Source organism: Helicoverpa armigera, chromosome 25 (genome assembly GCF_030705265.1).
Source record: "Helicoverpa armigera isolate CAAS_96S chromosome 25, ASM3070526v1, whole genome shotgun sequence".
In the NCBI taxonomy this organism is placed as follows: domain Eukaryota; kingdom Metazoa; phylum Arthropoda; class Insecta; order Lepidoptera; family Noctuidae; genus Helicoverpa; species Helicoverpa armigera.
In genome coordinates, this window is record NC_087144.1 from 9438783 (window position 1) to 9452217 (window position 13435).

The 13435-nt window shown below is 47.4% G+C and overlaps 1 protein-coding gene and 1 long non-coding RNA gene across 2 annotated transcripts in view; both read right to left on the reverse strand.

The window, feature by feature from the left end:
* The window catches only part of LOC135118701 (prolow-density lipoprotein receptor-related protein 1-like), a 34482-nt gene that overhangs the window by 19103 nt on the left and 1944 nt on the right, over positions 1-13435 (reverse strand). The window contains exons 4-11 of the mRNA XM_064041328.1: positions 12538-13423; positions 12332-12460; positions 9273-9574; positions 8762-9203; positions 1702-2030; positions 1186-1455; positions 874-1095; positions 629-806 (exon numbers count right to left, since the gene is read on the reverse strand). Of these exons, the coding sequence (XP_063897398.1) occupies positions 629-806; positions 874-1095; positions 1186-1455; positions 1702-2030; positions 8762-9203; positions 9273-9574; positions 12332-12460; positions 12538-13423 (2758 nt within the window). The remainder of the gene's footprint in view (positions 1-628; positions 807-873; positions 1096-1185; positions 1456-1701; positions 2031-8761; positions 9204-9272; positions 9575-12331; positions 12461-12537; positions 13424-13435) is intronic.
* LOC126055242 (uncharacterized) lies at positions 6761-7443 on the reverse strand. The gene is made up of 2 exons (XR_007511340.2): positions 7252-7443; positions 6761-6990 (listed from the first exon to the last, which is right to left on the reverse strand). It is a non-coding gene; the product is annotated as an uncharacterized LOC126055242 (long non-coding RNA).

The following is a 13435-nucleotide window of genomic DNA, read 5'->3' on the forward strand; positions in this document are numbered from 1 at the left end:
GTTTGTTATTGTTTCATCATCATCATCAGCCTATCACAGTCCACTGCTGGACATAGGCCTCTTCAAGTGCACGCCACTGAGATCGATTTTCAGCTTCTCGCATCCAGCTCCTGCCAGCCGTCTTGCGCAAGTCATCACTCCACCGTGCCTTATTATTCAATACTAGTTATTGTGCAATACTAGTTGTGTTCTTTTTTTTCATTTGTATGCCGTTCATGAGCATAAACATATTTTATTTAAATAAAAAAAGGAAAACTTAAAACTAATAAAGGGCGTCGAAAAATTGATCGTCATCGCTGTCACCCGGCAGTGTACCCCAAAGGTACCTTACACGTTGGGCGATATAATAGCCAGTGATTGGGTCACAAGAAGTGTCAACAAGGCGCTTAGAAGTTTCCTTGGCGAGCGCGTGAGCACTCGGACTTCACGGCCCGAGAGTTGAATTTACAAACATAAATAAATATAGATTTAGTTTATTTTAGAATATATACATAGATTTTGAGGTAAATAAACAACCTTTTTATTAAAGAGCTATTATATCACCTGTTAATCACATAATGAATGATTTGATTTGAATGCAAGTAAGCAATCACATGCAAGAATAACGAGACGAGAGAGTGATACTCACGGTCGTCGGTGTGGTTGTGCGTCGGCGTGGGGTGGGGCGCGGGGTGGGGCGCCGGGTGGGGCGCGGGGGGCGAGGCGCAGGCGGCGTCCACGCAGGCGGGGCGCTGGCAGCGCTCGCCGCTCCAGGCGGGCGGGCACGCGCACGACACCGCGCCCACCGCCGACACGCTGCACGTGCCCTGCGCACACAGCAGCGTCAGCCCGCGCGCCCGCCGCCCCGAGGCAGGGGGGCGGCGCTGTACTCACCTGGTTGAGGCAGAAGAAGCGGCAGATGTCGTCGGGGGCGCAGTCGGCGCCGGGCAGGCAGCGCTCGCAGCGCTCGCCGGCGTAGTGCGGCGCACACTCGCACGCGGCGCGGCCGTCGCGCAGCGCGCACGTGGCGTTGTGCAGGCACGCCAGCGTCGCGCACGCGCCCGGCGCCGCGGGCCGCTCGCAGCGCTCGCCGGTGTAGCCCGCCTGGCACACGCACTGCACGCACGCCGGTTATGAGCCCTCTCGGTAGACGAGTAAAATCACGCGAACATTTACTGGAGAATGGCGTAACATGAATAAACATACTTTAAGTGGCGGCAGTGCGTCCGCGGTGGCAGGCTGCGTCGGCTCCGCCAGCTCGCAGCGGCCGCGGCGGTGGCAGTGCTGCGCGCAGCGGTAGTGCTGGCAGCGCTCGCCCGCGAACTGCGGCGGACAGCGGCACCGCGCCGCCCCCGCGCGCTCCTCGCACGCGCCCGCGCCGCACTGCAGCGTGCATGAGCCTGCCACCCCAGTCGCCCCACCCGCCGCACTCGTGTTCGCGCCCACTCCGTGCGCCGGGACGCACTCGCGCTCCTCCTATGGATGATATTAATAAAGCTGCGTCCACATTTGGTGAATGTGCAGCTCGCGGTCAGCTGCGTGCGGGTTGCTCGTGAACTGCGCATGTGCACGCAAACCATTGCTGTGACTGCACGCGCGCACTGAACAGTGAGCACACGGGAGCTGCGCATCCTATTGGAGTCAATCGCAACAGGAACATATATTTGTTAGTATTGTTCTCGTGCATGGTAGATGACATAAATGAATAGTTGTAGTACTGACGGGCGGCGCGGCGGGGTCGGCGGGCAGCAGGCCGTCGGGGCACAGGCAGGCGAGGCCGCGCGGCTCGGGGCTGCTGACGCAGAGCGCGCTGGCGCGGCAGGCGGCGGCGCAGGCGTCGGGCGGCGCGGGCGCGCGGGGCAGCAGCGCCAGCGCGGTGAGCAGACGGGGCGCGGGGCGGGCGGGGCGCGCGGGGCGGGGCGCGCGCTTGTGCAGGCGCAGCAGCGCGCGCGGCGAGGCGCACAGCAGGCTGTCCTCCCACACGCCGAGCGCCACGCACGCGCGCGCCGACACCTCCGCCACCGCGCGCGTAGCTCCCGTGGCGCGCATCTCTGTCACGACACTGTTGTTAGCGCCTGTGCTCACCGATCCCTCTCTATTCTAATACAATATCCATACTCAACCCGGAAGGGGTCGAATTGCTGCGTACTGAGCATCACTTAATAATCACTTTTATTTATATATTATCCTCCTTAATGTACAGATTGAGAAAAAGGCCTACCTAATAGTGCAGTCATTAAAGCGAAAAATACGGTCTAACCTCCGAATTTTTTTACTGTGAACCGATTTGCATGAAATTTTGGAATTAGGTTCATCTTACCCTTAACTTCAAAAGTGAATATGATTTGAACTCCGCCACCCCCCCTGGGGGTGATTGACACCCCTTCTTTGGGGTGAATATTTTTTTTGCAAAATAACAGATTAAATTAATATATAAATAATTAATTTGCAAAATAAAAAGTCGTGGTGGCCTAGTGGGTAAAGGACCAACCTCTCAAGTATGAGGGCGCGGGTTCGATCCCAGGTCAGGCAAGTACCAATGCAACTTTTCTAAGTTTGTATGTACTTTCTAAGTATATCTTAGACACCATTGGCTGTGTTTCGGATGGCACGTTAAACTGTAGGTCCCGGCTGTCATTGAACATCCTTGGCAGTCGTTACGGGTAGTCAGAAGCCAGTAAGTCTGACACCAGTCTAACCAAGGGGTATCGGGTTGCCTGGGCAACTGGGTTGAGGAGGTCAGATAGGCAGTCGCTTCTTGTAAAGCACTGGTACTCAGCTGAATCCGGTTAGACTGGAAGCCGACCCCAACATGATTGGGAAAAGGCTCGGAGGATGAGGATAATGAACAGATATCGATAGAAGACCTAATTTTAAGCAAAAGTTGTCTCTAAAGTTAAAAAAAAATCCAATACTTTTCAAGTTATTGGCAATTGAAAATTCGCAATTTTTTCACGTTTTTCATCGGTTTTTTGCAAATATCTCCAAAAATATACGTTTTATCGAAAATTTATGAAGAACAAAATTGTAGCAGGTAAAACAACGAACAATTTGTTTTTTTATAAAGTGTTCTAAGTGCAATATTTAGCTAGATATTAAAGATCAAAGCTGTTCTTTATTTTGTCTGAAATTTAATCGACATAGTTTATGCCATCTATTATTTTAGTAAGTTGATCAATTTACCCGTTTTATTATTTTCCGGTGACATATACAATGTGTCCCGGGGATAAGTGACCGCCCGAAATTTCTTGAATATTTGTACAAAATTAAGGATAATTTCTATAATATTTTTGAAAAAAAACATTAAAAAAATTATTGTCAGGCCTGTTAATAACAGGCTTTGCTCTTTTTTTTCAAATTTCAACTGACTGTATTTTTGCATTTGTTTGATATAGCAGCAAACATTGTTCTGAGCTATTGTAGGAAATATCATGTAGTTTATTAATAAATTAAAAGAAAGTGATATTAAGGGGGCATTTATTGGACTTATTTTGAAAAAACTGAAAAAAAAGGCGTTATTTTCTTTGAATTTTTATTTTCTTTTTTCTAATAAATGTTTTATTACATTTTGTTATGTTTGATAATTTTAATTGATAAACTATGATGTCGGCTAGTCAATAAAGAAAAAAGAATTTAAAAAGATGTAAAAACTTAGGAAATATCTTAAAAAAACTGCAGCACGTCACAGTATTTACTAAGAAAATTAAAAAAATCATTAAAAAAAAACCAAAGGCGGTAAGTCCCAAATATAAAGGAAATTATCCTTAATTTTGTACAAATATTCAAAAAATTTCGGGCGGTCACTTATCCCCGGGACACATTGTATACACATTACAATAGTTGTGACTCTTTATTATACTGCCTACTTTCTCATTGCTCCAAATATTGACACTCCGAAGTTTTCAGTTACTAAGTAGAAAAAAATATGACAAGTTTTTGGACCGTAACTCCTTCAATTTTCATGCTATCACAATTTATAAAAAAACACTGTAAAAGTAATTAAGAGAGCTACAACATCCATCATTGCAATATATAGTGAAGAACTTTTTTTTAAAACGGTGAAGGGTTAAAGGGCTTCAGAGAGGCTGTGATTGCGCTGCCACGCGCTCTTTAAACAATCATATCTCCGTCAATTTTTGTTCGACAGAAAAAACAAACAAACCAAATTGTTTGTCAGAAAAATACATAATTTTTTTATCGTACACTTTTATACGTATCTGTCGTAATTTTTGAGATATTATGAAAAACAAGTGGGTTTTTCTTTAATTTGAAATTTTGTTCTTTTCGTTAATCGTGACTTTTTTGAAAAATATCTGTTCTGAATCAGCCAAACTGATACTATCTATCAAACTCTTCATAATAAAGTTAATCCTAGGCGGAATACGATTAATTTTAAATTTGGTGGAAATGGCACTTATGAAACCCATTGATTTAAAAGAAAAAATATAAGATGCTCCCCTTATTTGCAATACAGCTCACTTATTTTACGTGCAAAAGACTTTTAATAGTGCTCATCTTAAAGCTTATTTCAAGCACTACAAAACCCATTTGTATTAGAATGTATAAAATGCATCTGCTCGCCGCTACATGGCATTGACCACAACGATTAAATTTCAGACAAAGTAAAAAACGGCTTTGATCTTTAATATCTATCTTAAATTGCACTTAGGACCTTTTATAAAAAAACTAATTGTTCGTTGTTTTACCTGCTACAATTTTGTTCTTCATAAATTTTCGATAAAACGTATATTTTTGAAGATATTTGCAAAAAACCGATGAAAAACGTGAAAAAATTGCGAATTTTCAATTGCCAATAACTTGAAAAGTATTGGATTTTTTTTTAAACTTTAAAGACAACTTTTGCTTAAAATTAGGTCTTCTATCGATATCCGAGGCTATTTTGCAAAAAAAATATTCACCCCAAAGAAGGGGTGTCAACGACCCTCAGTGGGGGTGGCGGAGTTCAAATCATATTCACTTTTGAATTTAAGGGTAAGATGAACCTAATTCCAAAATTTCATGCAAATCGGTTCACAGTAAAAAAAAATCGTAGCAATAATGCTTCAATGACTGCACTATAAAAACAGAACTCTTATGTTACGAGCTTGCAGAACTTTTAATGCAGCGTGTCGGAATACAGAGCTGGATTTGTTTACAACCAGTATCCGTCATTTAAAGAAACGTTTGTGTCGCTGTTTCTTTAAATAGGAACTTTTTACAATTATATTGTAGCGACATGAAACGCATACAACCTTTTCGACTCGCAACCTTCAATCGTCATGAAGAAAAATACAAATGTCAAATTCAAAATTTGATATTTTCAAAAGCCGATTTTCGTTGTCGCAGGCGTGCACATATAAATAGGGCGCCGCCCGTTAAAATAAATAAGTCGACACAAAATCTTCGTGTGTAATTCATCTCCTTAATTGGTGACCCCGACGTGATGTGAAAACAAAATGTGAATCTGCTTCGATCGCCGCCGTCGCTTCATGCCTGTAGCACACCTCCGCTGCGAAACAACAACTGCGAAACAACTGCGTGAGTTTCGCTGTGCAACAGTACTACACTTACGCGAAACTATAATAGCGAAACAGAGCGAAACCTAAAACTAGAACAGTTGATTCCTATTTCGCTCATAAAAATTGTCGATTGCTACAGACGCGTCCGAGATACACGCGGAACCGCTCCAAAATGGCGGACAACGGGCGGAGATGTAGACGGCGCCTAAGCAAATGAGCGAAATCATGTTAGAAAGAGACAACGTCATAGTCAGTTTTGTACGTTAGAGCAGGGAATTTCGCTTTTAATTTGCCGGCCAACAACTCACAACTCACAGCGAAACTATGGCGGTTTCGCCCTTTAGGTTTCGCAGCGGAGGTGTGCTACAGGCATCAAACTCATCCACGACAGTCGACGGTGCGCAACAAAATGTTATAACCACGTACAAGCCATCGGCGCGCGACATACCGCCGCCACCCTCCCTCCCGTTCTCACTATCGCTCATCGTCGCGTCAACAGCAAGACAAACCTCAAGCCAGCCAGCTTCCAACGAGTATCCCTGACCACCAGCATGTGCGGACGCACATTCCTGGTCAGCACCCTCAGCCACATCCAGCGACCTTGGCTCCAGCTCACTGCACTTCGGCCGGTCGAGTATCTCCCTCGCCGAAGCAGTCGCTAGCCAATATCGCGGCGCTGTGCAACTCTCGCAGCACCGGTCCCGACTCACTGGGATTCGCAGCACCGCCGTAGCAGCCAGTTCCGACTCACCGAGAACCTCGCGGCAACATATTGGCAACAAGACTGGCTTGAAACAACATGGTCACGAGGGGCAGATCAAGCATTTGAGAAATGCCGACAAAGCTCACTCGAAGCAACAACGCTAACGCACCCGATTCCCAACGCGCCGCTAAGTTTATACACTGACGCATCGAATACTAGCATCGGCGCCGTCCTTCAACAAAAGGTCGACAACGTTGGAAACCACTGGCATTTTTCTCAAAATTCATGAGCGAAACTCAACGAAGATACTGCGTGTAGGGTAGACTGGGTACAGTTGTGCCAATTTTCGTTTGATCACCAATAATTTTGATATTTGACTAACTAGCTCGCAGAAAAGGAACTTGTATCGCAATTTATACATTTGTGTAGGTAAAAACACTAATATATTGTTTCTTAATACAATGTATTACTCATAAGATCAATTTAAAAAAAAATGGGAAAGTGTCACAACCGGCCACATACCAAGGGCGATTGTGACATGCATAAACATATATCAAAATGGTCTATATAATATGTTTTATTGTAGAAATGTTTAACATAATAAGCTTACAAACATAGTTTTAACAATCAACAAAACAACATTTTCTCTGTTAAAACTTGTAGCTGTAGAAAGGCTTGTAGCTTGAGCTACACTTACGAAATCCCTTGTTTCACTTCTTCATCGGCATCTTTATATTTTTTGATATCACACTGCACTCATTCGGCCTTCCGCAAACGTATTCTGGACATCTAAAAGCAAGAAATAATAATATGAGATTTTTTATATCTAAGATATTCGTCACAACCGTACCCAAAAAAATTATCACAACCGTACCCAACGCATCATTTTGAAAACAAAAAATCGCTATGATTTTGTCAAATACTTTACGTAAAAAGAAATCACTTGTAATTAAATATTAATGTTCAACTTTTAAAGAAAAAAATAACAAGATAATCTATCTGTATAAAAATAACAGTAATTAGGAAAAGAAATCGATCAAAAATACTTACTCTTGATGGTTGAAAAGCAATGTGGGCTCCTGCTTACGTCAACGTCATGCGCCGGCTATCGCAATACTGGGGACCGTGTTTAGGCTTGTAAGCCACGTCTTTCTCCCATACACCACTCCCCCCTATTACGCATAGTTTCGTTACAATCGCGACTGTCACTACCGTACCCTGGCACAACCGTACCCAGTTTACCCTACGATCGCGAATTATTAGCCATGTACACCGCTGTTCAACATCTTCGAAGATTGATAGAGGGCAATCTCCTCACAATATTCACCGACCGTCCATGCGAAGTCATACATCGAGGAGAAAAACAATTTACCATCCAGATGCCTTTGCGTACAGCAGTCGTATCTATCGACAGATTGAAACCGGCATACTTATTTAACGAAGAGGAAATCACTCCCACTTCCTCAAGCACGCAGAATAAGCAACAAGCGTCGCCATCACGCTTCCCGAGCATAGTGCCACAACCAGCAGCAGCGGCAAAACCACAGCGTGACACAATCGTCACTCGTTCCGGCCGCACAGTTAAACCAAACGTTCGCTTCGCTTAGGGGGGAGTGATGTAGCGACATGAAACGCATACAACCTTTTCGACTCGCAACCTTCAATCGTCATGAAGAAAAATACAAATGTCAAATTCAAAATTTGATATTTTCAAAAGCCGATTTTCGTTGTCGCAGGCGTGCACATATAAATAGGGCGCCGCCCGTTAAAATAAATAAGTCGACACAAAATCTTCGTGTGTAATTCATCTCCTTAAATATCTTTGTGCATTTCACACATTGTCATCAGGGTTTTTGTTCTGTTTGTATTTGTATTTTAGCTGTATGCAGAATCTTGTAATTTAGTATGTACACTGAAACTTTTCGTCGTTTTGTATGCCCATTTTGATTGTTATGAGTGGAAACTTATAATTGGCCTTCTTCTACATTATTTTCTTATAACGAAACGATGTATGTAGCTGTAAGTTTTCTTAAAATTAATAAAATAAAATTATTATTAATACAAATGTAACAACAATAAGGGTCGGTTCATATCTGACGGAAAATGCGTCGAGCGTATCGTAAATGTATGATCGACGCACTAACGCATCATCGGTTATGTGTGAATGATTGAATGTTTTACCGTATATTTGTCAGTTCTGGCGTTACGCGACCGATAATACGCGACGCATATTCCGTTAGATATGAACCGACCCTTAGTACTACACTGCTGAACACTATTTACTAGAACCTCGGTATCCGTCTATTCATCTGTCCGTCTTTCACATTATTGTTTGTACAAGGTATGTAGTCGAGATCATTTCTCAACCAGTTTGATCAATTCTCTTTTTGTTTGAAATGGTACAAAATACAAGTGCATGCTGCCAAATGTTTTCGCCAAATAGTATGCTATTTTATTTGTTCTTTATAAAAATATTTTTTATCGAAAATACAGTACTTATATGAAACAGAACCATATAGTTGTTGGATACATTGTATAGAATGGTACAGTGAGAGCTTACCTCCGTCCACATAGAGCGTGGGCTGCGGCGGCGGCGAGTCGGGGCGCTGGAAGGCGAGCAGCGTGACGCGCTGCGAGCCGTCCAGCCGCACGCTGTCCAGCGTGTCGTAGTACGCGTCCACGAAGTACAGCCGCGCCGCCGCCGCGTCCAGCGCCAGCGCCGACACGCGCCGCACGCGCCGCCGCACCAGCCAGCGCGCCGCGCCGCCCGCCGCGCCCAGCGCGTGCACGCCGGGCCGCGCGCCGCGCTCCGCCCAGTACAGCGTGCGCGCCGCCAGCACCAGCGCGCCCGGCTCCAGCCCCGCGCGCCGCAGCAGCGTGGCGCGACGCCCGTCCGGCGCCGCCACCAGCAGTGCCCCGCCCGTCGCGTCTGTCGCGCTCCAGTACACGCGCCGCGCCGCCGCGTCCAGCGCCACGCCGCGGATCTCGCCCTCCGACGTCGCCTGCGCTCACACCGACTCCAATATACCGACAATATGCTAACAGCGGCAGCACGTGCGAGCAGTACGTACGAGCACGTCGGCGGTGGCTTCCAGGTGCGCGGAGAGCGGCAGCGCAGGCGGCGCGCCGGGGTCGGCGGGGCGCACGTAGCGCGTGACGTCGGCGCGGCGCAGGCGGCCCGCCGCGTCGCCCCACACCAGCCACCACGCGTCGCCCACCGCCGCGCCCGCCGCGCACGTCACCTCGGGCGCGGCGGGGGCGGGGGCGGACGCGGGGGGCGCGGGGGGAGGGTCGGCCGGCGCGTCGCCCTGCTTGCGCGGCTCCCACACGTGCAGCTCGCCGCCCCACGCGACCACCACTAGTGGCTTGTCGCCTGCGTAACCAATGTAACATATTTATTGTTCAATAAGGTTTATTTACCACTTTGGGATTTTTATTCCACTTATACCTACTTTAAGTGAGGAGATTACATTTTTCATTCCAGTAAACAAAATACTTTAAGCATTATAAAATACGTAAACTAATTTTAAAAACCTTTCGCAAAAACTTAGCGCAGAAATTATTATTTTTAATTTGCCAAAACTGTTCAATCAACCGAAATATAAATATTTTTTCTAGATAGAAGATCTGAAGATAGAAGTCTAGTGTTCTAAATTTGTTTCTTTTTTTTAAATTTGTCGGATGGGCGAACACAAATCAGAATGGCACTATTGTCCGACATCAGTTAGGGTAATCGTACAAAGAGATAACTCAAAGAAACTCAAAACTCAAACGTTTATTCAAATTAGTCAGAACAAAAGACAGCCCCCAAAACGCCCGCCCTTCGCCACTTCCTATGTGTTTTGCCTGGGGAGAAGAAGTGGCGGAACAAACTCCCCAGCAACACATGTCTGTCTGTTAGGTTAGAAGAACCGTTACACTTTAATTTCAAAAGACACTTTACACACTTTACAATATGGATCTACAACGGCACTACAACACTAGGCAATGACACTAGGTACACTAGAAGTGACGTAAGGCATTTTCGAGATGTGTGCAACTCGACGGCTCAACGAAGACTGAGCTCCGTCGACGCCACGCTGACCACCACAACTCTGCCAAGCGCGCCAAAATGTTGTTTCACCGGACACGCCACCAGATGGCGCGCTTGCGTGACGTTTAGTGTCCGTACTAATGACAGTCTCCGACAAATTTATGGTTCAAAAATTTGGTATTTAACGATATACCACACATTAGCATGGGAATGAAAAAAATAACACGCCCCACTTTACATGTGGGGGGAGGGGGCAGCAGTGGCGAGGAGTCCCTATAAGGTAATTCCCGTCGGCTTTCCTTCCGAATTTCAAGTTAGAAGCATAGGTATAATTAATAATATAGGTATAGGTATAATTAATATAATCATTTAAATTCCAATATTCGTATAAATTCGTAATAAATTCAAATATTCGTCAATACCTGAATGTCGCAACTCGGACCCTCAAGACACAAGCTGTAGCTTAGTTTGAGGATCATTGCCAAACTTTATTGTAATTCTTTTTTGATGAATAAATAATTTTGATTTTTTTTTTAAATTTAACACGTTCGCGTGAGCAATCTCATTTTTAAATGTTGGTACTGTGGCGCACCTTTTTCGCACACAAAATTAAACCAAGTCTTAAGACGTCCCGCCGTTATACGTAGTCTTATAATATGTGTTATGTGGCGCAACGTTATTTCACGTCCGACGTCTATAAACGTTGTCGCCACCACATAGGTCTGACATGGTCCGTCAAAATAAATATGACAATCTAGAGGCCGTCGTACGACGTTGGGCCTTTTCATACTTATATCAATACGACGTTGTAAGACGTTGCTTACGCGAACGTGTTAAACCAAACAATTTAAATATGTAGGTATAATAATACGCCTACCACCGTCATTTTTTTTGTTTATAAATTACTTGAAACATTTTGCTCCTAAACAAGCCGGTAAGCGTCTCGGCTTCCTCCTCCATACAAAACTACGCTTGCGTGACATCATCCACGCCGCGCCGCGCGATGTTCGCAAAATAAGGGCGAGCGGTAACCCGGCTCACGGAGCGGCTTCCACCAATCAAAACTCGCGAGTGAACGAGAAAGAACGCGACAAGAGTAGAGTAGCTATATCTGTCTACGCGCGAGTGACAGCGCTTAGAGCTCTCAAATATGTAAACAAACAAATCAGACAAATTCACTCTCATTGTTTTTATTTTGTTTTAGATAATATAATTTGTTCGTTGTATTAATTGAATTTATTAGTGTGTGAATCATTTGGAAATAACATAGTTCGTGTGTGTATGGTGTTGTGAAAATTGAGAGACCTCCGTTAAAATGAGTTATTTTGGTAAGTAGACAGTTTGCATCAGGTTTCTTTTTAGTGTACCTACTTTTAAAACTTAACTAGGATAGCATTGATCGCATTAGACTGTTTTCTGACAGATTATTTACTTTATGAAGAAACTTGTCAAGGTTAAGGTTTTGAGAATAAAAACGTGTTATAAAACTCGGGCACGCCGCTCGGGTGACGGATTTATGAAACATAAAATGTATTCCTATACGATAAATATCAATGGCTAACAGGCCGTTGTAAATTAAATAAAATGTATTGTTTCTAGTGCCAACTTTTCTCAGATTCTAGTAGTTTATGGAATAAAGTTTTATAGATATTAATAATCTGACGAATTCCTCGAGAAAACATGTTCAAACTAAGTACCAGTCTCTCAGTCAGTGCTAAAAGGTGGACTGAGAAATTACCCTCCACACTCCCCCCCCGTCCCTGAGTACTCCCCCTCTAGATTTTTTTGGTGCGGCTTCCCTATTTCATTAAGCCAGCCTTCGCCACTGGGGGCAGTACCCAAGCAAATATTTAGGTTAGGTTAGTTGGGTAAGGTGTCAAACAGCTTTCTAGTGCTAACGGCACAGATTACTTATTAACATAATATAGTTACTACGTATCAGATATTTCAATACATTAGTAGTTAACCTAAAATTGGTTTCAGCGCTGCGACACGACACGTAATGTTCCGAGTCGCCATTAGACCTATACCTACTTGACGAGAACTACACCTATTAGAGAGAGAGATTAACATAGTGTGAGAAATGTGTGCACTCACCCAGCGCTTCACAGGTGAGCGAGCCGTCCGCGAGCTGGCGCTGTCGGTACCCGGGCACGCACTTGCACGTGTGCGCGCCGTGCTTGCCCAGGCACAGCTGCGAGCACGCCGCCCAGCCGCACGCGCCCTCTGCAACACGCAAGTGTCAGTGCCGAGCCCGCCCCACCCGCACCCCACCCGCGCCCCACCCGCCCCGCCACACCCACCCAGCGAGCACGACGCGTTGCCGGCCACGCAGCGGCCGTCGTCGCACAGGCTCTCGCCGGGCAGGCACGCCGACTCCTCGCCCAGCCAGCGCCGGCGCTCGCACAGCGCGGGGCTCTCGTCGCCCGCGCAGTCCGCCACGCCGTCGCACACCAGGTTCACGGGCAGGCACGTGTCGTCGCCGCAGCGGAACATGCCCGGCGCGCACGCCGCGCCCGCGCACTGAGCCTCGTCCGCGCCGCCGCCGCAGTCGCGCCGCCCGTCGCAGCGCCACGCCGCCGCGCGCCGCCACGCCAGCCGCCGCGCGCCGCCGGCCGCCACGCCGCCTCGTCGCTGCCGTCCGGGCAGTCGGGCGAGCCGTCGCACCACCAGGCGGCGCGCACGCACGGCCGCGCGCGCGCAGGCGCGAGCGCCCGGCGCGCAGGCCGCGGCGCAGGCGCGCTCGTCGCTGGCGTCGGCGCAGTCCGGCGCGCCGGAGCAGCGCAGCGCGGCGCGGATGCACTCGCCGGAGCCGCAGCGCCACTCGGACTCGGAGCAGGCGCGCGGCGCGCACGCCAGCTCGTCGGCGCCGTCGCCGCAGTCGTCGTCGCCGTCGCAGCGCCAGCGGCCGGGCACGCAGCGGCCGTCGGGGCAGCGGAAGTAGGTGGGGTCGCAGGGCGGCGGCGCGCGCGCGGCCCCGCACGCCGCCTCGTCCTCGCGCGCGGGGCAGTCGGGCTCGGCGTCGCACAGCCACTCGCGCGGCACGCAGCGCCCCGAGCCGCAGCGGAACTCGCCCGCGCCGCACGTGCGCGAGGCGCAGGCGGCGCCCTCGTCCGAGCCGTCGCCGCAGTCCGAGTCCGCGTCGCACACCCACACCAGCGGCACGCACGCGCCGTTAGCGCACGTGAACTGCACACACAC